Source organism: Benincasa hispida, chromosome 12, assembly GCF_027475165.1.
Source record: "Benincasa hispida cultivar pf3 chromosome 12, pf3_genome.v1.1, whole genome shotgun sequence".
In the NCBI taxonomy this organism is placed as follows: domain Eukaryota; kingdom Viridiplantae; phylum Streptophyta; class Magnoliopsida; order Cucurbitales; family Cucurbitaceae; genus Benincasa; species Benincasa hispida.
In genome coordinates, this window is record NC_143489.1 from 57,815,171 (window position 1) to 57,841,825 (window position 26,655).

Consider the following 26,655-nt stretch of genomic DNA (forward strand, 5'->3'; position numbering starts at 1 on the left):
AACTTAAGAACCAAAATAAAACAAGACTCAAACTTTAAGGATAAAATTGTAATATTTTAAAATTTATTAACTTAATTAAAATTACTAAAAACTTAAAGAACTAAAAGTGTAATATTTTAAATTTTAAGGAACAAATGAAAACTAGATCCAATATTTAGGGATCGAAATCCCTTCAAAATAAGGTTTCCATAGATACATATAACCATGTTTCAATGCAATAATTACGGAAATACAACCTTATTAAAAACTATAGCAGATGGCAATGTCAACTAGTGACTTAGAACTTCTTTTACATTTATAATAATACAAGATGCGTATTCATAGACATTGATGCCCATATTAGAAACTATAGCAGCCAAGAATAATGTCAAGAATAATAGATTAACACACCAACAGAGATTATATATCACTAAATATATTGAAATTCGAAACATTTGCTATTTCATTCCCCAGCTCCCTAGCTATGGGGCTGACTCACTCAAAATATCACTCCATTTCCTACACCCTAAGTCTCTATTTATAAAAGACTCCCTAGCTAACTACACCATACCATTACTAATATTACCAATATATAATATCTCTCTCTATTAGCACAGTCTCATAGAAAGACTTGAAGAGATGGTGCAAGAGTGCTCAGTGGTGAGATTTTCCTTTCCTTTTCATTACCCCTACAAGAACAGGGTAATGCAGAACCAAAGCAAAGGATAGCAGAAACATCTGCCCAAACATCTCCTCAAAATTCCTGTTCTTCACCACCTTCCTCATCCCACCAACAAAGCAAATCATATTCCATAGAGCTATGACAAACAGAGGAGCCATTAGTATTGTAGCTCCTTGCAAATCAAACATACCCTTCTCGTATTTTTTGAGCTTCTCTTTGTCTATTGCCTTGTTTGTTAGGTTCAACTCCATCTTCTTCAGTCCTGTTATCTTCATTATGGCATCTACTACCCCGAACAAGCAAGCAGAAACTGACTTCACCATCCAGATTCTCAGCTCGTTCCACCATGTCTTCAAGTTTCCACCGCTTGAGAACACCTCAATCAGGTGTTGGACAATGGAAGAAATGAATATGGCAACAAACACAGCAAACCATGGATCTGAAAGCTGCAAATTCGAAACAGTCTGATGTAAAAATTAAGCAGGAAGATTCTAATTAAGTAGTTTAATTTTTTGCTTCCAGTATTGAGAGATTTGTTTTTAACCTTTGGGTACAAGGGGATGCCTTTCAAGAAGCCCCACTGAGGAATTACCCCATACAAGACAAAAGCAACTGAAAGCAAAGAAGAGAATGCAAAATAGGCGTAGGACATGCTTTGGAGAATGGACATTCTCGAGATGCCGTATATGAGAGGACTATACTTAGAGAAACCAACTTGGAATAACTCAGAGCTCCATTTTAGCATTTGAATTATGGCATCTTTCATGTCGACAGGGCTGGAACCAAGGAAGCACGGTCGCTTCGGGTATAGATAAGCAGAAGTCCATCCTTTACATTGCAGCAGATACCCAGTGAAGGTGCTCTCCAGCAAACAGTCATATGAGAACCCAATCTGAACCATCCAAAGAATGTACTTCAAGTTTCAACTTTCACCATTCAGAAATAGATCAAATTGTATATTCAAACTACTGCTAGATCTAAAAGTTACACTATCCTCACTACTCGTAAGTTTAGACCTAACAAGTGATTATTAAAAATTCCAACATATTTCCTCCTAATACACAGTTAAACTAACAACTGGACTTTTGTTAGACTAATTTATCAACTAAGTGGACTTTTGTTAGACTAATTTATCAATTAAGCTCTTATGGTTATTTATTGCTTTAATGATATGTATTTAGGATATTATTTTTTTTCTTTAGTCTTTATTCACAACACTCTTAAAACCCATTGGTATTGTACATGTAGACTTTAACCTAGCTATATATATATGTAATGTTTAGCCTCAATGGGCATCCAATCTTCCTCAGTACGTTTGTATCTCCGTTCCCTCTAATTCATCACAACTTTCAAGCTGAAAGTATATTGAAATGTCTTAAACCAACTGTTATAACAAGTTAGAAAAGAAAACTTACCTTTTTGCCCCATTCAGTGTTTTCCTCATAAGAACATGAGGCCAAAGTTACAGCTTCATTCAACATCGCATCCATTGGATATTCCTTGTCCATCTTCATTGAGTCAATAAACTTCTGAGATTGACCAAAAACTTTATGTGGCTCCACATAGAACCTCTCTGGCATTCATAAGAAACATAGCAAAAGCTGCATTAGGAAACAGAAACAGCAAGTTGTCAATCAAAACAGAGACAATTTTCATCTACCTTCCTGATTAGGACTCCCAAATAACGCTTTCCTCCTCAAGAAATATCCAGTTCCAGACATCACTGGCCCTCTTAGCCCATTCATTCCAATCCACTTAGTCTAAAAACCAAAATTCACAAACATGGCATTATGACAAACATCTAATCTGCAAAAAACTCCATATAAAAGCAAATGGGTTGTTGAGTTCATTTACCTTGAAAGCAGGTCTAGCTTGGTTGTCATAGATATCATTCTTACTGAGATTGTAGAAAATTTGGGGGAACTGGACATATCCCAGAGATTTGGAAAAGGGAGAATCGAGATAGAAGCACATTGCTTGCTTAACTGATGTTGGGTCATTGCAGTGCATATCACAGTCTAAGACCAAAAGATAAGGGTTATTGCTGATCAATCCGGAGACCCGAACCTGAAATAATCGCGACATGGATGGAATTTCAGGGAAGAAATTGAAGGTTAAGATTAAAAGTTAAATTTTACAGAACAGTGGCCGGAAAAGGAACTCACGAGGCTGTTGATGTTGCCGGCTTTGTACCGGTGAGGAACCGACGGTCTTCGCTCTCGAGAGACATAGACGCGCAACGGCAGCCGGCATCCTCCTTTTCCGTCGTTTTTTCCGTCGAGAATGATCTACAATGGTTAATGCAAAATTCGTTTGGGGAAAAGAAGACAAAATTTCAGTGGAGAAAGAAAAAAAAAAACTGCCCATTAGAACAAAATTTTCGTTAAACAATTGTGGGTTTTGACATAATTATTCGTTAATTTGTGATTGATTGTGAGAAGTTTGGTATGAATTGTATGATTGAAATAAGTTTATGCTTGTTTTTGTTAAGGTTATTGAGTGAAAAGTGATTTAACTTATTTTGGTAAAAGTTTGACTTTTTCTTTTTTTTTTTTTGGTGGTATTTTTATTAGTTTGAACTCTTAATATAAAAGTAATAATAATAAATTTAAGAAAAAAACTTGTTTATGCAACAACATCAACTTAGTTAATTATATTATCAATCTCGAGTTAAAATGTTCTAATTTTTTACTCTTACAAAAAGGAAAAAAATTGGTTTAACTACCTTTTTTGGGGAAAACTTACAAAATTGTATTAAAATTTTGTAATTAAAAGCTTTGATTTTGGTTTTAGTTTAGGGTTCTTATACATTAAAAAACTATACGAATGAGAAATAATTATTGCACAACTTTCCTATATAAAAAATAGATACTCAATTTATATATATACACATGTATTATTGAAGAATTGATCATTTTTTAATTCATAATTCATTTTGTTATTCTTATACTTATTTTTAATCTTTAGATAATCATATTAAATATGAGATTTTTCTTTTAAAAAATAATGTAAGGAATGATAAAAAGTTAAATTCAGCTCATCAGCTTGAGTTGTGCTAAAGCTTATTTCTATACTCAAAACTTTAGCACTATTATTATTATTATTTTGTTAGATTATTCAAAAAAACATTGAGAAAAAAATCAAGTCATAAATACCCTTAAACATATAGTTATACTAATTTAAACTTTAAAATTTCATAATTAAATTAATTTTAACTCTCTCATAATTTATAACTATTTTTACTTGATTTCCTTTAAAATCAACCTGAAATCACTTAAATATAGCTATTTTTTTTCAAAATCTTGTCAAAGTTGAAAGAAAAATGATCAAGAGAGATGTGGGGAAAAAACTATTCATATTAATTCAAAATTATTACTACATATGCATTTGTTTCTATTGCTTCTCTCTAATATATATTAATATAATTCCTGCCATTAAAGGAGTGCTATGCATATAAAAATTATTCAGAGACATTTATAAAATAAATTCTTAATAGAGAATCTAAATTGAATTTTCTCGTGAAATTCTAAAATACTAAGTGATACAAATGAATGCTACTTTTTCTTCCGAATCAATATAATTAAATAAAACCAAAATATGAAATTTCCAAAAATAAAACCAAAATATAAACAAATCACAATGCACCAATTTTGTCCTCTACAACCATTATTTGTCATAATTTGATATCTATCTATAGTCTTAAAAAGTTTCAATGTGATGTTCTTACCTTTCGAATTTAATTTCTTATAATATTTGGACGAAGAAATTCAAACATCTAACTTTGAGGTCGATATTACAAGTTGTATGCAAATTGAACTACGTTAATATTTTGAATTTAATTTTAATCTAATTCTTATAAATTTACAAATTTATATTTGATCTCTATAATTTAGTTATAATCCACAAACAATTTCTCTCTTAAAAACAAATCTCTTTTCATTTAATCCAAATAATTGACAATTATTTTGGACTATATTAATATTTTGAATTTATTATAGTCCAAAATATTACCAGTTATATGTGAATTGAACTATGTTAATTTTTGTATTACAAGTCGTTGCAAGTAAATTTTTGTAGTCTCATGCAAAATGTATAAATCACAATAGAAGGTACCTTCACACTAGCAGAACGATCCTTAACGACGTCACTCTTATCTTTCTCCATTCCATATCTTTCCAAATCCTTCTTCATTGCTTCATATGTTTTCTATTAACAATACCAACCAAAACAATTATTACAATCCAATGAATTAACCCTTTCGAGAATTCCTTGGCTTCTCTTTTTTAAGATTTACCCTTAGTTTCCTATAATTTCTTCACAATAGCTTTCATCTCAAAAGATACGTAAATTATTAGCCAAATTCTAAAGACAAATGCAACAGGTTTAAAAACTACATTTTCTTAAAGAGAGAAAATTTGTATATTACCTAGCCGCAACTCAAATAGTTGTCCAATAAAATTTGTTAGATGGTAAATATTTTTTTTAAAAAAATAATTGTTTTAATTTCTCTTTTATGGGTAAAAAAAAGATGCATAATCATTTCTCTTTTTAAAATTCAAAACTTACCTTATTTTCTAGAGTTTTTTATACGGACAATCCTTTCATGACCGCCTTTATGATGATGCTTATGTTAGAGTGTACTATTATCGTTTTAAGTGACATCCGCTAGGGATGAACTACCTAGCTAGTCCGACGGTAAGTTATCCATAACCTGATGTCATGTACCTACCATTAGGATGTTACTTTTTTCACGAAAAAGATTTTCAAAGCCTTAAAAATTGACTGTACTTATGTTAAGGATAAGCCATCGTCGAATTAGAAAGTTTAATTTTGAAAAACCAAATGATTGTCATTAGAGAGATAATCCAATACTTGTCCATCTTTTTGGATTGCACTCTAATCTCATATAAAACAACTTGAAATATTTATCGTTGAGAATTTAAAAAATTGATCACACAGGTTGATTCAACAAACGTGTGAGATGATGAAAAATGAAAAAGCAGGCATGCAAAAATTGTGACCTTAATTTCTTTTTCCTGAGCTACGAATTTCGGATCTCGAAAAATCCTGTCTTCGTCCGCCAACGAAGAGAAATAAACTTCTGGACATATTGAATTAATTCCGTATTCACTACAGAACGGAACCCATGTCTTTGCGAACCATCCCGCTTCTTTTACTCCGAAATACGTCGCCGGAGACCCACCGTCGTCCGATAGATACACCGCCAGCTTCTCCGCCGGGTAATCCAGAGCTAGACACGACAACACTGTGTTCATCACCTCCACCGTCGGCTCTTTCGCCGGATCCGCCGTGCAGATGAACACGTCCACCCCCGGAAGCTCCGCCTCGCCGGGAAGATTCTCTGGCGAGACCGAGCGGGACACCGGCCGCCATCGGAAGGACTGGGCTAGGAGCCAGACGAAGGCGAACAAGAGTTCAGCGAGGGTGAGGAGAGACCAGAGGAGGTGGTGGTTGCGGCGGTGGAGGGCGGTGGTCCGGTAGTAGAGAAGGAGGAGAACTGCCGTGAAGTGGAGGTGGATGTGAAGTCGGTTGATAGCCATGGTGCAGCGGTGGAGTGTGAGTGTATGGAGGGAGAAAAACGTCATTTTCTGTATCGGAAAATTCATGCTCTGAATTCTGTTTTTTATACACAATTTATGCAGCAGAAACTACATCTGTCTCCACAATAATTAATACTGTGGTAATGTCACCATAACGGAGCTTTTGGAACTACACAAAAAATCTCGTACTAATAGAGATAATTATTTTCACTTATCTTGATCGATTGAAAAAAACTAGAACAAACCTCAATCGATCCATTTTGCTCTTAATTATTTTATTTTAGCAAGAAATAATAACTACAAAATAACATTCTTAGACACAAGCATGTTAAACCACTCTGGATAAGGAGAAAAACAAGAGAGACTAATCTAACTCGAACAACACCTTGAATGCAAGTAAGTTTGCCGAGGAATTGTTGACCATCTACACAGAAAAAGACAATAGACCCTAACTCGATCACCTTTGACTAGGGTTGACAAAAATTCCCGTGGGATCGGAACTGGGGCGGAAAATCCCCGGTTTGACCGGAGATGGAGGTCAAACTGGGAATCATAATCGGGTCCCCGGTCTGATACAGGGAGGGTAACCCCACCCCGTCCTCCATTAAATTTTTATTTTATATATACGTGTGTGTAAAAAGCCTGGGATGGGGGAAAATACCCCTGCGTGGACGGGGACGGGGAGTCCCCCCTCCATCCTATCCCAACCCCATTGTCAACTCTACCTTTGACATAGCTTCCTCAATGAAGAAAGATACTTTTGAAAGATCCACTAAAACATCTTTGAAAAGATGGACCACTTCAAGACGGTGAGACTCCACTCAAATATTATGTACATTGGAAGAGCAAACGCAATTCAAACCCTCGTAAATAGCTATAACCTCAAGAACATTTACCACACTTTTTTTTAGAATGAACTTAAACCCAGCCAAACGAGCATGTCCAAATGGTCCCGAGCACTCATCCAATGACCCCCGACTAACTAACAGGATTTCACGCTTCATCCAACTTTGGTCTTTTAATTCATTATTATTTGATAAGAGATGATGAGTATAATATTTAGGTTAAATTATACAAAAATACTTAGTTTTTATTTTATTTTTAATCATTAGACTTCAAAATTGTTTACCAGAAAAAAAAAAAAAAAAAAAAAGGAAAACACACCTATAGAGCTTTTCTATAAAAATGAAAGAAAAAAATTAATACAATAATTAGTTAACGGTAAAAGTTGGAAGACGTACAACATTAATATTATTGTAAAAGGTTTTAAACATCGATGTCTGAGTCTCAATTTTACAAATGAATAGAAGTATAAAAAATATGTTAATGTCTATAGATATTTATGAAAAAATAATAAAAATTAAAATTAAAAAAATCACATCAATGACATTTTATTCTTTTTAATCTTATTTTTCATCATTTGTTTTGCACTATATAATAGAAATGTAGATTAATTATATGGTGAAGTTGTGGATATATACAAATTTTAATGAAAATATTGCCATGTCGACCAAAATTGAAAACCATCTTACTATTTATTTTAACACAAAAATATAGTTCACCTCATTTGCGATTTTATTTATAAAATAGGAAATGCACCTTTTTAGTTCAAGAATTCAAATTGAAAGTTTATAATTGAAAGAAGTCAAAAGTTTAAAGGGCAATTTGTAATTTAGCCTAATATTTCTTTTATTCGAGTGAGGAGTAGTAGCATCTGGCAGGGGCAATTGAGATACTCTGATGTTGTTTTGCTGCGCACATTTTAAACGTGCTAATAATAAGCATTCTAAATATTCGAGCATTCAAGTACTCCTCGAAAAAGTAACTTTTTGTTATCAAAACTTCATTGCATAAACTCCAACTTATTCAAATAGAAATGGGAATATGTAAAATTCATACAATTAGGTGGAAAATTTTTTAAAATATTTTATTATATGTGAGGGTTTGTGTTAAATCACCAATCAAAATAAAAGCTTAAGTTTATAAATGTTGGAAAATTTAATTATATGCAATGTTATTAAATCAATTTATAATACTACAAACTTTGGGGAGTTGATTTAAATAAAGTTAGCTCTCATAAGTGAATTAAATGAGACTAATTATTAGTAATTGATAACTATTTTTTATTGAACTCCAACCAGCTCAAAATCAACCAACTAAATCATTTTTCCTCCTAAAATCCTACCTAAGTAACAAAAAAAAAAGTATCACATATCACACATATATGTGAAGATCAAACTTGATCAATTTTAATGAAATGTTAGTATCTATATGATTCATACCTTCTGCAATAGAATATATTTTTATATTCTATCTCCCTGTTATTTACATTAATCATTTTATGTAAAAAAGATGTAAAAGTTATATATTATCAATTTAAAATAAAATTATAATAGATAACTTAAATTAATTTGCTTATAATTATTAACTAATTTTTTTCTAAAAAAGAATGGATTTGTTTAGATGTATTATATTTATCGTTTTAGATTTGTAATATAACCGCAAATAATAATAATAATAATCACATCAAAAATAAAATAGGATTGTTTTCGAATATAGAAAATAAACAAAAAAATATTTACACATATAATAAAATATTACTGTTTATTAATGATAAATATTGATAGATTTTTATCATCTATCACTGATAGATTCTATAGACGGTAACATTTTGTTATATTTGAAAATATTTTCAGTTTTGTCATTAATAAGATTAATAATATCACATCAAGTCACGTGTTTGCAATGATTTTCCAAAGAAAAGGCATGTGAGCAGCTAGGACAGCACATCCAAACCCGAAACCAGAAAATTTGAACCAAACTGAATTTTCGATTTTTTGAAAAACTAAAAAATATATTTTTTAAATGGTTCAGTCTGAACCATTTAAAAATGCAGTTTGGTTCAATTTAAATATATTTTTATGTGGTTAATCCAGTTTGGTTCAATTTAAATATATATTTTTTAAAATATTAATAAAACTAAAAAACCCGAACCTAAGCGAAAATGCTTCACAAAGCAGGTGGGTTAGATGTGCCGGCCATTGCGAGCATAGCTAGCTGGCCACCCCTATATACTCCACCCAAAATAAAAAGAAAAAAAGTGCCAGCCATTTCGTGCAAAACTGAAAATCAAACCACATAAAACCAATTTTATGATTTGGTTTGGTTCGATTCAGTTCCATTTTTGTCCTTTTTTTCGATTTCGATTGGGCTTCCAACTGAACTGAGCCAAACAGTGAACATCCTATGGGCAGCTATTTCAATTTATGTTTTCATAATGGCTGAAACTTGGAAACAAAGCAAAAAAAGATAAAATCCACCATATACCAAAGATTGTTGCCATACCGAGTTAAACCTAAGTGTTCAAAACCATTCAATCAACAGAGAGTTCATGTAATAGAATAAAAAATAAAAAAAAAATACCTGCCTAGGGATGCCTTCATTTTGGTGTAGATGAGGGTCGGTGCTCCGCAAATTTCCATGAAGATCCAGAAGCATTTGGCAAACCCATTCCACCATCCAAAATTTGTTTGGCCCATTTAATCCTGTTTATCAGCTCTTCCAAGTCCAAAATAGCATCTTCTAAAGAACCATGGTGTGTGGAATTCAAACTAACATCAGGCACCGTAGTCTTTACAAACTGACCGTCATTACATCCATCTGCATCACTTCTTGTACCTTGAACTTCAGTTGACGCATCTAGTTTTTCAGCAGGGGAACTTGAGTCATTCTCCAACGTACTAGTTTTCTTGGCTATATTGTCTACACAGTTTGAATCGGAATTTACTTCTGTTGTGTGTTTGTGTTTCTCCTTTGATGTCGTGTTGCTGAGAAGCCGCTTCAACTTTCTTGCTGGCTCATGAGTACGCTGCATTGAACTAGTCTGTAAAGCTAATGATGCATTTGATTTTCCAGCTGGGGGTTCACTTCCATTTCCTTCACTAACGTTCTGAGTTCTCAAATCTGTAAATCACCACCAAGAAAACATACTGATATATCCCAACATATATATATATATATATATATATATATATCAACATAGCTTATTATTCTCGTAAGGAGCAATTTCTACATTTACAAACAATTGGCCAGTAACTTTAAATTATAATAATTCATGCATTCTTAGAAGTGATAAGTATTGTTAATGCGGCTCTTACCTACACTTCCATTGTTAAGCACCCGAGCACATTGAGTACTTCCATTCACCTATAACCACAGAGGAATAACAAGTACCTTAGTACTGGACTGAGAGAACGAAAAAAGTCCAACATATCTGAATGATGTCTGAGAGGGAAATGTAAAGATATTAAAATTGATATGAACAACAAATGTCATTGGATTTTTATTCATATTTTTTACTAATATTTTTTATGTAATTTTATTGCTTTTAAGAACATGTTAAATAGAGTATTTTAGTCTTTTTATCATGATTGGTGATATGGCATTCAGGATTTCGTAAGGAGGTTTCTAAAGTGTGAGGAAAGTTTTAAGTGGTATTCAAATTGAAACATTTAGGCCCGTTTGTTAACGATTTTATTTTTAATTTTCTGTTTTTGAAATTTACTCTTGCTCTCTCTCTCTCTCTTTTTTTTTTAATTGTGGGTATTTTTTTAAGAAACATTTGAATTCATGGACAGACTCAAAACACAAATTATTTTTTAAAAAATTACTTTGTTTAGTTTTCAAAAGCTTTTGTCTTAAGACAATATCTACCTTAAGGTTGAAATCGAATCAATTTGGAGGGTTTAGTCTTTATGCATTAGAGGTTGACATACCCGAAGGTTCCTAATTCCAGTTCAGTAGGATTTTAATATCTTAGAGCATTTTTAGTATCATGTGGGAAATACAACACAATTGGCATACGGGCCAAAATTAGCCTTTTTACTGTATTCGGATCATAGGACTGGAGGTCCAAGTTCCAACTAACCTACCAGAGACTTAGCATGCGTCATCGCTAGATTCCAGAGACAAAACAAGCTCTCTTTTATTAAGTTTTCAACCCAAAGGTTCGAAAGTAAGCTAATAGTGATAAATAAATAAAAATCCCAATTCCCACCCACAACAGCCCCAAGGTACCAATAGGATCAATATTGAATAGAACAGTTGAAAGAATGGCACCTTCATATTAGGGACCATCCAGCCAGATTCGGGAGACCAGTCTAAGGATGGCCGCAAATCCTTGGAGGAGGCACGATAAGCCAATCCTTCACCGAATGGTGGGGGGAGCAGCTCAATCTATAGAACAGGATAACACAAAAAGAAAAATATTCAGTCATCCTTGAAAAGTACCACATGGTGTTAAAACTAATGAAAAATTGAGACAAGATAGTAAGACGGTGAAACAAATCAAATAGTCGGTCTGACTTGTTATCTCTGAACATTTAATAATAAACTGTAAATATAATTCAAAACCAACTACATAGAAAAGGCAGCTAACATATATATCTTCAACTATTGTGCAATAAATATTTTTGGGAAAACAAGGCGTCTTTAGTCACAATCAAGCTGAGCGTTTGGTTAGAAATTGCACCATATCAACCATGATTAAGTTAATAAGAAATAAGTCAGCAATGAACAGAGTTGAAAGTCTAAGTCTAAGGGAGTAGGTAAATAAAAGTACCTTGACCTCCTCATCCCCCAATATGGCAATTATTTTGCCAGACCAATAACAGTTATCCTTCCACCAATCAACTAAATCCCCAACCTTCCAGACATCATTCACAACAACAGTCACCTCTAGCTCAGAATTGGTGCTAACATCAGATAATTGATTTTCACGATAAACTTGTGGAAACTGAGGACGCACCATCAACTGCCCTTTTGGCCCAGTTGATGAGATACCAAAGGCTGCAGGTGGTTTTTGAAATGGCTTTGTCCATTTTACTTCTGAAATCAGAGCCAAGTCTAACAGTGAATAGTAATGTCCTAAAAACTGAAATCCAATAAATTAAATGACTACAGACTCGATATTTATTGTAACAAAAAATTCTGCAAGCACTGATTAACAAAAGCCTTCAGACTCGACTAAAAGAAAGTGGGATCAAAATCAATTTTGATCTACCGCTGGTAAATATTCCACAAGTGTTCGACTACCTAGTACTAAAGAGAAACCCACCACAGTAAAACCATACGAATAAAATACATATGGAATACTCAAAGCAGTTCCCAATTAACTCAAACTGTTAGTCTAAGAAAGCGCAGACTCATCTTAAAACAGCTTTATAATGCTTTATAATGGTTCTCAATACACCAAGAATATATCTCATGCTTCTAATTTCCAAAATTACGTAGTCTCATCGGCTATTAGTGATCTCACCTTTGGAGATCAAAGGATAGCTATGGTACAAATGAAAGTTTTAGACTTTTAATCATACATTTGTGATCAATCAATACGGTATCTTTTATTCTGGCAACAATAGTCAAAGTAAAGGGATTTTTCATCGCATTATCATTCACTTGATCTCAAAGCAGTAAAATCAATGCATAATAATAGTCATGCTCCATAAAAATTCTAGAGGACCTTGATTAAGAAAGGGAAGACCTAGGACAAATAATAAAGATAAGTTATACCTTCATCAGGAAAGTCAATAAATTCCAATTCATAAGATAGACTCCCCATTCTCCAGCCAATGTCCTTTATCTGGTTTAAAATGTACAAAAAATTAATAAAAATAGCGCATTCAGTACCTTATAACAGAAGTATAACTTGGCTAGCAACTAAAACTTGGTTTGTTTCTAAAGGACATTGACCATTCAGTACAAGATAATGCAACTGGTACATACTCCGCCTTGAGTCACACCCCAAGTCTGCTTCTTATATGACCCCTTAGGCAACAAAATAGTTTACAAATGAGATTAATTTATCCATCAATGAAGTAATGTCATTCTTTTATTTATATCTCATAGCCACAAGCAGAAACTTTAGTAACAGGTTTGATTGAAATCTTCTAGAACTACAATATACAGGTTGTGATGCACTCTGTAAGGCAAAATTTAGATGGATTGAGGGTATTGGATAGTTGTTGGCCAAGAATATCAGGGGTTGCTGGAGAGTTTGCTGTTGCTATATGGAGAATTAATACTTGGGGAAGGGTATGAAAGAAGGATGTAAATTTTAAAAGATCATTTGATAATTTTGAGAGATCATTTGATAATTATTTGGTTTTTAGTTTTTTAAAATTATGCTTACAAATAACTTCCACTTATGAGTTTCTTTGTTTGGTCAAGAATTTATTTTCTAAAAATGTTTTAAAAAAACTAGCCAAGTTTTATAAAAATAATAATAATAAATAATAAACTACATTTTAAAACTTATTTTTGTTTTTGGAATTTAACTAAGAATTTAAATGTTTCTTTAAGGGAGTGAAGATCATAGAACAGAAATGGTGAGGAATCAGGGCATAATTTTCAAAAATGGAATACCAAAAGTAAAATCATTATCAAACAGAGCCAAGGTGAATTTATATATGGTGCTAATGCCTGAGGGACTAAGCCCTCAAAATTCCTGGCTTGTATCCCCTTTTTTAGCATAATTCACTGCCAGCATGTGCATTGTTGTCGTATTTATTGTTTTAGGGTCTATCAGAAATCTTCTATTAACATTTATATGCTTGCTTGATATTCAAAACAAGGAACCATGCTCTATTCCCTCGTTTGTTTCATCCCTCAAAAATCACTTTGTTAGTGATTTTCTCATTTGATCAGGGAGCTGTTGTTCTTTATTTTTTGGGATCCGTCGCGATCTTTCCCATCGAGATGCGATAAAGGTGGCCGCTCTTCTTTCTTTACTTGAGGGTCACTCCTTTAGATTAAGGAGAAGGGATGTTCGTGTTTGGAGTCCCAATCCTTCGGATGGGTTCTCTTGCAAGTCTTTTTTCAGTGTCTAATTGATCCTTCTCTCTTAGATCGGTCAGTTTTTTTGGTTCTCTGGAGGATTGAGATTCCTAGGAAGGTAAGGTTCTTTACCTGGCAAGTCCTTCATGTTCGTGCTAACACGTTGGATAGGTTAGCGAGGAAGTTGCCTTCGCTTTTTGGGCTGTTTTGTTGTACTTCTTGTCGGAAGGCGAAGGAAGACCTGGTCCATATTCTCTAACGTTGTGATTTTGCAAGTACTATTTGGGATTTATTCCTTCATATGTTTGGTATATCGTATGTTCGTCACAAAGATACTAGTGCTATGTGTCGAAAAACAGCTTGTAACCCTAGGGGTATTTTAGTAATTGTGTGTACCCTAGGGCTTCCTACTGTCTATTTATTTGGCCTATTCTCTTGTACTTTGTGTATCAGAATTAATTATAAAAATCAGTGTCTATCGTGGTTTTTCTCCTTGTACTAGGGTTTCCACGTAACTGTGTTGTCATTCTCTTCCTTACTCTTTTATTTTTAACATGGTATCAGAGCTCGGGGACGAAACCCTAGCCGTTATGGAAGAGAACCAACCACAGTCATCTTCTGCTGATTCGAGTTTTGACATGAAGATTGCTATTCGAGCAGCCGAGAAGGAGTGTTTTCAAGCAGCCCTACCGGAGTTACTTTCTGCCGTCCAACTACAGTCGACGGAGAGCCGCCGTCAGTGGGAGCCGCCGCACCAGACAAAAGTGCCGATCGGGCTCCTCCGCGCTGAACCCAGCTGAGCCCTCGAAGGACAGACAGATCCGATCGCAGTCGGGCTCTTCCTCGCTGAACCCAGACGAACTCTCGAAGGACAGACAGATCTGGTTGTTTCCGCGCTATCGCAGCCCTTCGGACCATCAAAGTCTTCCGTGCCAGTCGGGATCGCGCCGGTCTACCATTCCACATCAAGTCAGATCGATCTACAAAGGGCAACGCCGAATGCAAATGCAACTGGGTTTTCCGCACCAAATGTGTTCGACCAATGACCTCCTTCATGAACCAGTTTTTCCGCGCCAGTCGACTGCCTTCTCGAACCATCCGGTCGGCTGGGTCCTTCACAAATGCCGATGACTGTCCTCCAGCCGACGACGTCTTTTCAGCCGACAGTAGCTGCCCCGTTTCCAGCCGCGTGTGATTCGACCAATACCCAAATAAAAACCCGGTAAATTCTTTCCCTATTTTACACACTATAAATATCCTGCCTGGGTTTCCCTCAGCTGACAGTACGACCAGCCTGAGTATGGTTGGAATCAGTACCATCGCCCAGTCAGGCAATATACAGTCTGTTGATCTTATTAGTGTGAATGGTAAAAAACCTTGGATTGTTGACTCAGGGGCGACGGATCATCTTACTGGTACCTCTAATCAGTTTCTCTCATATTATCCAAGTGTTGGTAACGAACGAATTAGGATTACAGATGGGTCGTTCACTCCTGTTGCAGGAAAAGGGAATTTATCTCCGTTTGAGGGTTTGGTTTTGCGGGACGTTTTGCATGTTCCTAAAATTTCATATAATTTGTTATCCATTAGTAAGATTGCAAGAGATCTGAATTGTCAGGCAGTTTTTTTACCCGACTCTGTTTTATTTCAGGATTTAAGCTCGGGGACGACGATTGGCACTGCCCGACATGATGGGAGACTCTACTTCCTAACTGATGATGCTTCCTCTAGGAATGATTATAGGACTAGCTTTGTCTCCTTAAATTTTTCAAACTCTGAGAATGATTTTCTGTTATGACATTATCGCTTAGGACATCCAAACTTTCAGTACATGAAATACTTATTTCCGCATTTATTTCACAATATTAATGTGTCTTCTTTAAAGTGTGAAGTGTGTATTCGTGCCAAACAGAGTCGTGTCTCCTTCCACTCCCAACCCTATAAACCATCCGAACCCTTCACCTTAGTCCATAGTGATGTTTGGGATCCCTCACCAATCACAACCTCCACAGAGAAACGCTGGTTTGTCACTTTTATAGACGACCACACTTGGCTTACTTGGGTCTTTCTTCTCACTGATAAGTCCGAGGTGTTATCTATATTCCAACAATTTTATGCCACTGTGGAAACCCAGTTTAATGCCAGGATTGGTATTTTGAGAAGTGACAATGGGCGGGAATTCTTTAACGCTTCCTTCCAGGAGTTTCTTGCATCCAAAGGGATTATCCACCAGAGTTCGTGTGCCTATATTCCCCAACAAAATGGGGTAGCCGAGAGGAAAAATCGTCATTTGGTGGAAGTTGCCAGGTTCTTAATGCTATCCATATCACTCCCGTCTTACCTATGGGGTGATGCCATCTTTACTGCTACTCACCTAATCAACCGAATGCCTTCCCGAGTCCTCAATTTTCAAAACCCATTAGACTGTTTGAAAGAGTCCTACCCTACGACTCGTTTAATCTCCGATATACCACTTCGAGTTTTTGGCTGTGTTGCCTTTGTTCACTCCCATGGTCCAAACCACACGAAATTTACCCCCCGTGTTTAAAAATGCATCTTTGTTGGGTATCCACTCCATCAGCGTGGGTATAAATGTTACCACCCATCCTCTCGCAAATATTTTGTTTCCATGGATATCACCTTCCTTGTGGACCAGCCCTTCTTCCCTGTTAGCCATCTTCAGGGGGAGACCTCTAGTGAAGAGACTAACTGGTCCACATATACAGTTCCCTTGGAGTCATCTCCTATTCCCGAACATGTCGGTCCTATCCTCCCTACCAATCAAGTCCCATGGATAACATACTATAGGAAGAATCCCAGGAAGAAAGCAACGTCACCTGTTGCATCTCCGGCTCCGGTCCATGAGTCAAACCCGACATTAGGTACGTGTATTCCTGAAATTAATGAGATTGATACTTCTACTAAGACTAACGAGTGCAGAGAGAAAAAGGAGGAAAAGGTGATGACAGAACCACTATAGCAGATGGGAAGACGACAGTGAATGACGATTCAAACACAGCTCTAGAAAATGTGAGTGATACTAAAGATAATGGTGAAAAGGTGGTGATTTCTGAAGATGAGAAACAGGAAGAGAAGACTAGTGATCACAGTGAAAATACTGACAGTCTGAAGGAGTATGATGCTTCTCTTAATCTTCCAATAGTCTTGAGGAAAGGTATTCGGTCATGTACAAGGTACCCTATGCATAGTTACATGACATACAGTAACCTGTCATCTGAATTTAGGGCCTTTACCACTAGTTTAGATGCAGGGGTGATACCGAGTAACATACAGGAAGCAACGGGAACTGGAGTTTAGAAGGCTGCTGTTATGGAGGAGATGAGAGCTATGGAGAAAAATGGAACGTGGGACCAGGTGATCCTACCTAAAGGGCACAAGACAGTTGGGTGCAAATGGGTTTTCACAATAAAGTACAAGTCAGATGGGACTGTTGATCGGTACAAGGCCAGGTTAGTTGCCAAAGGATTTACTCAAACCTTTGGGGTAGATTACTCTGAGACATTCTCTCCCGTTGCTAAACTCAATACTATCCGAGTATTGCTATCAGTTGCAGTTAATAGAGATTGGCCTCTGAATCAACTGGATGTAAAGAATGTCTTTCTCAATGGAGAACTTGAGGAGGAAGTGTACATGAATCCTTCTCCCGGATTTGAAGATCAGTTCAAACAGCGAGTCTGCCGGTTGAGAAAGTCACTATATGGGTTAAAACAGTCTCCGAGAGCCTGGTTTGACAGATTTGCCACCTTTGTCAAAGGACAAGGGTATACCCAAGGGCACTGAGATCACACACATTTTACAAAGAAGTCAACTTCAGGAAAGGTAGCAGTTCTCATTGTGTACGTTGACGATATTGTGCTCTCCGGTAATGATGATGATGAAATTGTGAAACTCAAAGCAAAGATAGCCAAAGAGATTGAAATTAAAGACCTTGGGAAGTTAAGATACTTTCTCGGAATGGAAGTAGCTCGGTCTAGGGACGGAATCTCAGTATCCCAACGGAAATACACGATTGATCTTCTAACGGAAACAAGAATGACTGAGTGCAAACCTGCTGACACCCCAGTTGAATATAATTCAAAGCTCAGCAATACTAGTAACAATGTTCCGGTCAATAAAGAGAGGTATCAACGGTTAGTTGGGAAATTGATATACTTATCTCATACGAGACCTGATATTTCATATGCAGTAAGTGTTGTCAGTCAGTTTATGCAGGCTCCTTGTGAAGAACACATGACAACAGTTAAACACATCCTACGATATCTGAAAGGTACACCAGGTAAGGGGTTAATGTTCAAGAAGTCTGATAAACGCTGCATTGAAGCCTACACTGATTCTGATTGGGCAGGGTCGGTTGTTGATAGAAAATCAACATCAGGATATTGCACATTTGTTTGGGGTAATCTTGTGACCTGTAGGAGCAAGAAACAGGGAGTTGTGGCCAGAAGTAGTGCAGAAGCTGAGTATCAGGCCATGAGTTTAGGGATATGTGAAGAAATCTGGTTGATGAAAGTGTTGTCAGATCTTCATCAAGACAATGAGCTCCCAATGAAACTGTTTTGCGACAATAAGGCAGCAATAAGTATTGCAAATAATCCTGTTCAGCATGACAGAACAAAACACGTTGAGATCGACTGGCACTTCATCAAGGAAAGACTTGACAACGAAAGTATATGCATTCCTTATATTCTCTCAAATCAGCAAATTGCAGATGTGCTCACAAAAGGGTTACTGAGACAAAGCTTTGATTACTGTGTCAGCAAGTTGGGCCTTATTGATATTTACTCCCCAACTTGAGGGGGAGTGTCAAAAAACAGCTTCTACCCCTAAGGGTATTTCAGTAATTGTATGTACCCTAGGGCTTCCCACTATCTATTTATTTGGCCTATTCTCTTGTACTTTGTGTATCAAAATTAATGATAAAAATCAGTGTCTATCGTGGTTTTTCTCCCTGTACTAGGGTTTCCACGTAACTATATTGTCATTCTCTTCCCTACTCTTTTATTTTTAACACTATGATTGAGGAGTTCCTCTTCAATCCACCTTTTGGGGAGAAGGGTCACTTTTTATGGGTGGCAGGGGGTGTGTGCAACTTTATGGGTCTTGTAGGGTGAGTGGAACAATAGGGTGTTTAGAGGGGTAGATAGGGCTTGTCCACTCCCATGTCTCTTTGTGGGCTTCGATTTCAAAGACCTTTTGTATGTTAAGGATACTAAGGATGCCAACACATAAAGTCTTGCCTATCTACCAAAAGAATAGGACTTACCAAAGGAATAGGTTGGTTACCACCAAATCTCTAACCATTTGTATTTGTTGAGTTATTTTTGCATTCCCAAATTAGGGATTCCATGTTGTATAAATACATCACCTATATACATTTCAAATACAAGAAATCATAAAGGAAAACTTGGCTTACCACTGTCGTTTACCGCTTATCTCTTGAAGCTGTCATCTACCTCCCGCAGACGTTATTGTCTACTTCCACAAACGCTATCGTCTATCTTTGACGCTATGGTTTACCTTGCCTAAGTGTTGTCGTCCGCAGCGTGAGTCAAGCCATATCCTTCAACCTCTCATTTCTAACTTGGTATTAGAGCAAATAATGACCAACGTCAATCAAGGAAACCTGGGAGCCACCCTCGGCACAGCCAACTTCAACAGCCCACCCTTGAACCAACTCCTCAATCAGATAACCGCCATTAAACTTGATCGTAGCAATTTCCTCCTATGGAAAAACCTACCGCTTCCAATCCTTCGGAGTTATCGACTCGAAAGACACCTGACCGGACAAAAAGCTTGTCCCTCAATGTTTCTACAACCTGCAGTCGATGAGAGCATACCGACTGGATCGATTGGAGCAGGAGTTGCTCCGCACAGCACAGAAGGAAGTTCCAGCAGTGGTGCTTCCAACTCGTCGACAGCACTTGAGGTAAATCCTCAATATGAAGCGTGCATGGCTGTAGATCAACTTCTCCTCGGCTGGCTGTATAACTCCATGACACCAGAGGTTGCCATTCAAGTGATGGGATGTGAATGTGCAAAGGATCTATAGACCAGCATTCAACAACTCTTTGGTGTTCAGCCCAGGGCTAAAGAAGATTATTTGAGACATGTATTTCAAACAACCAGAAAAGGTAATTTGAAAATGGAGGAGTGCCTTCGAACTATGAAAATGAATGCTGACAATCTCAAGCAAGTTGGTAGTCTTGTGCCACCAAGAGCTCTTGTTTCACAGGTACTACTAAGACTTGATAAAGAATACAATGCCATCGTGGCCACGATCCAAGGGAGAGCGGACATGTCGTGGCTTGATATGCAGTCAGAACTTCTCCTGTATGAAAGGAGATTAGAACATTAGTCAAATCAAAAGACGACAGTAGGCTTCAACCAAGTCAGTAATGCATCAGTGAATATGACAAACATTAGACATGTCAACCAAAACAACAAGTCCAATAGCAGCAATCAGTCTACTGGGGGAGGACAACAAGGTGGTGGTGGCCATGGCAGAGGTCGAGGCAGGGGAAGAAACAACAACAAACCTGTGTGTCAAGTCTGTGGGAAGGTGGGACACATAGCGTTCTACTGCTTCAACAAGTATAACAGAGATTTTGTTCACAATTCTCCTCAAAACAAGGGACAACCTTTCCCCAACAATCAGACCAAAAACACACAACCTCACCCAACAACCCTAGCCCCTACTTATGGGAGTAACCCCTTTCTGACAAGACAAGAAAACATGACTGATGCAAATTGGTATGCTGACAGTGGTGCCTCCAATCATGTTACCTCAGACTTCAACAATCTTGGCAATCTGACTAAATACTCAGGTATTGAAGTAGTCACTATAGCTAATGGTAATACTCTAGAAATATCTCATGTTGGAACTGTATGTCTGTCTAGTGATGCCTGCAATTTGAAACTAAATGATATGTTATGTGTGCCTGCCATAGCAAAAAATTTGGTCAGTATATCTAAGCTAACAAAAGACAATAACGTGTTTATTGAATTTCACACGGATTACTGTCTTGTTAAGGACAAGGGTACGGGACAAACGGTAATGAAGGGAATGCTTAAAGATGGATTGTATCAGTTAGAGAGTGCATAAATCAACTCGAAGTCAGTAGGAAACAGAGTACCATCGCAACCAGTGCACAAGAATAAAGATTTGTCTACTCTTAGCATATCTTCGAAGCATAGGGTGTCTAAGATTACATGGCATAGAAGGCTTGGCCATCCTTCGTCAAAAAAACTAGAGTTTATTATCAAAAGTTGTAATCTCCCTATGTTATCTAATGAAGAGCTTAACTTTTGTGATTCTTGTAGCTATGGAAAATTGCTTTCTTTAGCCTTCCCTAACTCTAACTCAAGTGCATCTGCAACCTTTGAACTTATACACACTGATTTGTGGGGTCCAGCTCCTCTCTTGTCAACAGATGGGTACAAATATTATGTTATCTTTGTTGATGATCACAACAGGTACACATGGATCTATCCTCTGAGGTTAAAAAGTGACACACTGGCAGCTTTTCAACACTTTCTCACCATGGTACAAACTCAGTTCTATATACTGATCAAGTCCCTACAGTCGGATAATGGCGGAGAATTTGTCAAGATACATAAAGTCTGTCATCAGCTCGGCATTGCTTCCAGATACACTTGTCCATATACGTCAGCACAAAATGGAAGAGCTGAGAGGAAGCACAGACACATAGTTGAGACAGGGCTAACCCTACTAGCCCAAGTACATCTTCCCTTACATCATTGGTGGGATGCATTCTTATACTCAAATCTGCTGATTAATGGCCTTCCTACCCCTGTCCTAAATGGACAATCTCCAATGGAAGTGATGTTCAAAAAGAAGCTTAAGTTCGAGGAGCTTCGAATATTTGGGTGTGCATGTTTCCCCTGCTTGAGACCGTACAATTCACATAAGTTGAGCTATCGCACAGAGAAGTGCATCTACCTCGGTCCGACTGTGAATCACAAAGGCTACAAATACCTCAACCCCAGTGGCAGGATATTCATCTCTCGGCATGTAGTGTTTGATGAAACGAACTTTCCTTGTCAGGTGTCTCCTTCAGCTTGCAGACCAGCCAAGCAAGCAGTTGCCGTCCACTCGATTTCCTGGCTGCCCCTCAGTCAGGTCACACCACACAGTGACTCCATGTCCTCTACGTCCACAACCTCACTCTCACCAACTGTCAGAACAACCCATACCCAATTACCAGCTAATACCTCTACAAACAGCCCAGCCTTCCCACCTCCTTCCTCTGATCGTCTACCTACCGATTGTGTACCCGACGATCGTTTACCCTCATCGTCTAGTGACCAGCCCACTGATCGTCTACCCACCAGTTGCTTACCCAGCAATCGCTCACCCAACGATCATTCACCTATCGATAATTTACCCAGCGATCGTTTACCCACCACCCATTTACCCATCGATCGTATACCCACCGATCGTTTACCCTCCGATTGTTTATCACCTGACTCACCATCGCCTACCGCCCAACCCACCGATGGTTCACCTTCATCATCCCCTGCCCAGTCTTCACCCAATACTGTCCCACACCCTGTGCCCGTGTCTACTCATCCCATGATTACCCGAGGAAAGGTAGGCATCTTCAAACCCAGAATACTGTCCTCCCAAACCCAAAAAGACTGGTCCCTAACCGAACCTAACCGAGTCAGTGATGCGCTCAAAACCACACGGTGGAACAAAGCAATGAGTGATGAATTTCAAGCACTAATGAACAATCAGACCTGGACTTTGGTTCCTCCGTCACCGTCAATGAACGTTGTTGGCAATAAATGGGTATTCAGAATCAAACAGAGTCCTAATGGCTCCATTCTACGCTACAAGGCACGCCTCGTAGCAAAAGGCTTCCATCAAAACTCGGGCATCGATTTCTTTGAGACGTTTAGTCCAGTGGTCAAGGCATCCACCATCCGGATCGTCATTAGCCTTGCGGTATTCAAAGGGTGGCAGCTGAGACAGTTAGACTTCAATAACGCCTTCCTTAATGGCATCCTCGATGAAGAAGTTTACATGCGCCAACTGCAGGGATTTGTTGATCCTCAACTACCAAATCATGTTTGTCGCTTACACAAGACCATATATGGCCTCAAACAAGCGCCAAGGGCCTGGAACAACACACTGAAAACAGCATATGTAGCTGGGGCTTTCAGAATGCTAAGTCTGATACATCTCTCTTCATATATCGGAGCACTACTGCCTTGATACTCTTACTAGTATATATGATGATGTAACTATCACCAGCACCGATCAGCAGGCAATCAACAAGCTTGTAACAGCCTTGGACTCCAAGTTTGCTCTAAAAGATCTTGGCCACCTCCATTACTTCCTTGGAGTCCAACTGCACAATATCCCCAATGGAGTTCTATTGAATCAGGAAAAGTATGTTGAGGACTTACTTCACTGCCTTGACCTTAGAGATCTAAAACCGGCACCCTCTCCAAGTGTTCTAAACAAGCAACTCTCTATCTCCGATGGCACTCCTCTTGACAATCCCTATATCTATCGGAGCACAATTAGCGCCCTACAGTACTTAACCACCACGAGACCTGACATTACATATGCGGTTAATCATCTAAGCCAGTACTTAAAGCAACCTACGGACATTCACTGGCAAGCGGTGAAGAAAGTTTTAAGATATGTCAGTAGCACTCGACACTTTGGCCTCTATATTCAACATGGGCCCGACCTCTCTGTTTCGGCCTTCTCCGATGCCGATTGGGCAGCCAACATAGACGATCGAAAATCAGTTGCTGCTTATTGCATCTTCCTTGGAGGTAATCTTGTCTCCTGGTCCTCCAAGAAACAATCCGTTGTCGCCCGGTCCAGTACAGAGTCTGAATATAGAGCGCTCGCTCATGCCTCTGCAGAAATCATCTGGGTGCAACAATTACTGTCTGAGATTGGTGTCAAACATAAGTCGGCTCCAGTCCTGTGGTGTGACAACTTCAGCGCCGGTGCTCTAGCCGTCAATCCGGTGTTTCATGTGCGGACCAAGCACATTGAGATCGACATTCACTTCGTTCGTGATCAAGTCCTCCGTGGTCAGCTTGATGTTCATTATGTCCCATCCTCCGACCAAATCGCTGACTGCCTCACCAAGCCCTTAACACACTCACAGTTCTTCTACCTTCGATCTAAACTCGGTGTAGTAGAACTACCCTCTCGTTTGAGGGAAGATGTCTTATTAAGGATGCCAACACATAAAGTTTTGCCTATCTACCAAAAGAATAGGACTTACCAAAGGAATAGGTTGGTTACCACCAAATCTCTAACCATTTGTATTTGTTGAGTTATTTTTGCATTCCCAAATTAGGGATTCCATATTGTATAAATACATCACCTATATACATTTCAAATACAAGAAATCATAAAGGAAAACTTGGCTTACCACTGTCGTTTACCACCTATTTCTTGAAGCTGTCGTCTACCTCCCGCAGACGTTATCGTCTACCTCCACAAACGCTATCGTCTATTTTTGACGCTATCGTTTACCTTGCCTAAGTGTTGTCGTCCGCAGCGTGAGTCAAGCCATATTCTTCAACCTCTCATTCTAACTTTGTAACTATTCTATAGGAATGATCTCTTATAGTTGGAGCCCCTTCCTGTAGTGGGTGCCTCTCTTTTTTGTGGGTTTTTTTTTTTTTTAATGCCCATGTATTCTTTCATTTTATTCTTAATGAAAGTAGTTATTTAAAATATATGTATATATATATATATATAGTATTGAAAACCTTTCTTTTTTCTTTTCTTCTTTTTTTTTTTTAATAAGAAATGAGAAATCACTTCATGAGTTTTATATAAACAAAAGAATTGAATTTATCTTTAATGACACTGTCATTCCTTTTCCTTCCAAATTAACGCACGTTTAACCATAACACCTTTGCTTTATCTCTAAGCCCCCAACCATTGAGGGACTCCACCAGCCAATCGTCTAAGCAACAAGGTTTACACCACTGAAGGCCATACAAATTTTTAAAAGAATCCCAAACTGTACTACTGAAGTTACAGAGGAGGAAATGAGAGGAAGACTCTCCATTGCTCTTGCATAACACACACATTTGAAGAATTAATCTAGTCTCAAGTCGGTTATCCAAGGAGGTTTAAACAAATGACCTAGAGGTTCGCCAATCAGCATTTTTAATGAAAATGTCGAAGCCTCTGGTGATAAGATTTCATTTTTTATTACGGTAAAGCACAAAATTTTCGGTTGTTTATTTACAAAATGATAATAATAATACTGGAGTTGATGGAATTACAAAGTAGGTTTCAGCTTTTTGACCTATCTATCTCATCCTCATCAGTTTCTGAACACTATACTCCATTGATTGGCAAAATTAGAAAGAGAAACAATGAAGTCCTATAAACCAATTAACTACTGAAAGCAGAACCATCTTCGTATGCATAGGTTAGAGGTATGCTCACTCTTGTTGTCAGGCATTAATCCCTTAGGAAAGAAATCCAACCTAAGCTTACAGAGTGTGCAGAAACAAAATCCAACAACTTATCAATATGTATAACTAAATACAACTTTACCCATACAACAACCCTATTTTCAGTGTTTGATTTACTAAATAAACACCCCATGCACATGATGTTATGTTGCATAGATATTATTTAACATTCTAGGTCCTCCAGACCCAAGTTATTTGTTCCTACAATAGAGTGTCGAAAACTTCCAGAAAACAATCAAATATTTATCCATACATATCACTATGGGCTGATATAAACTATACAAAGAAAATTGAGATTTTAAAGGTAAAAATATTTGAAAATATGGATGAAATGTGATCTTAAGGGTAAATCAGATACATGCTCTTTAATTGTCAACATACACTGCTTCAACAATTTGCCTTTATAAGAATACGATACTTACCTTACATCTGAACCAAGCACCACGATAACCAATGAGAAAGCAACATGATTCTACCAGTTGTCCAATTTGAAAAGGTAGCTTTCTTGCCATATCATTTCGCAAAATAGCATGCACCTGTAGAAAAGAATTTGCAAATTGAAAAACTAGATAATGCATAATTCAAGCCAAAACGAAAACAAAAACAAACAAACAATTAGAAGCATAACTTTCAACTAGTTCATCACTTGCATTCATAATACTAACGGAGTGGTCAAAATCCGCATATCAAAAATTGCACTGGCTCACAAGTAATAAACAGCTCATAACCTTTCTTTTTCTTTTTTTGATTTTAAATAACTATCTGTGTATGTATTTGTTCACACATTTTATGGCTAAATCTATTAGTCTACAAATAACCCTACAAGATTACATGAAATTCAAATGATTAATTAAGATTTTAAATAGGTGGTCACCATTGTTTGAACCCTTAGCTTCATGACATTTTTTTTTCTTCCTTTTGGATAAGAAACAAAGCATATTGATACTATGTCAAAATGGGGTGAGGATGTCATGCCCTATTCCTCCTGATAGCCAAATGAGATTACAAAAGAAGAACTCTCCAGCTGGGTGCAGCTAAGGAGAGGGAATAATTACAGAAATCTCTGGTTACGCTTACAGACAACCAATTAGG

The 26,655-nt window shown here is 37.3% G+C and overlaps 1 protein-coding gene and 1 pseudogene across 2 annotated transcripts; both read right to left on the reverse strand.

Moving 5' to 3' along the window:
* Positions 1-381: 381 nt before the first annotated feature.
* Positions 382-6,303, reverse strand: LOC120068467 (quillaic acid 3-O-glycosyltransferase CSL1-like). The gene is made up of 8 exons (XM_039020254.2): positions 5,683-6,303; positions 4,775-4,867; positions 2,827-2,949; positions 2,516-2,728; positions 2,322-2,421; positions 2,077-2,234; positions 1,206-1,553; positions 382-1,107 (listed from the first exon to the last, which is right to left on the reverse strand). The coding sequence occupies exons 1-8, from the start codon at positions 6,286-6,288 to the stop codon at positions 634-636; spliced, it is 2,115 nt and encodes a 704-aa protein (XP_038876182.1). The 5' UTR covers positions 6,289-6,303; the 3' UTR covers positions 382-633.
* A 3,243-nt stretch (positions 6,304-9,546) lies between these two features.
* Positions 9,547-26,092, reverse strand: LOC120068068 (uncharacterized; annotated as a pseudogene). Its single transcript, XR_016525375.1, has 6 exons — positions 25,986-26,092; positions 12,793-12,862; positions 11,843-12,108; positions 11,341-11,457; positions 10,380-10,428; positions 9,547-10,185 (listed from the first exon to the last, which is right to left on the reverse strand). The product of XR_016525375.1 is annotated as an uncharacterized LOC120068068 (transcript).
* Between the last annotated feature and the right edge of the window lie 563 nt (positions 26,093-26,655).

What these genes read in the sequence shown, in the direction of transcription:
- LOC120068467 (XM_039020254.2), bottom strand. Translation starts at nt 6,288, where the DNA reads ATGAATTTTCCGATACAGAAAATGACGTTTTTCTCCCTCCATACACTC. An exon ending in ATCGTTCTGCTAGTGTGAAG is followed by an intron (nt 2,950 to 4,774) that starts GTACCTTCTATT and finishes TAACCATTGTAG; the next exon opens with ATCATTCTCGACGGAAAAAA. An exon ending in AAGCTAGACCTGCTTTCAAG is followed by an intron (nt 2,422 to 2,515) that starts GTAAATGAACTC and finishes TTTGGTTTTTAG; the next exon opens with ACTAAGTGGATTGGAATGAA.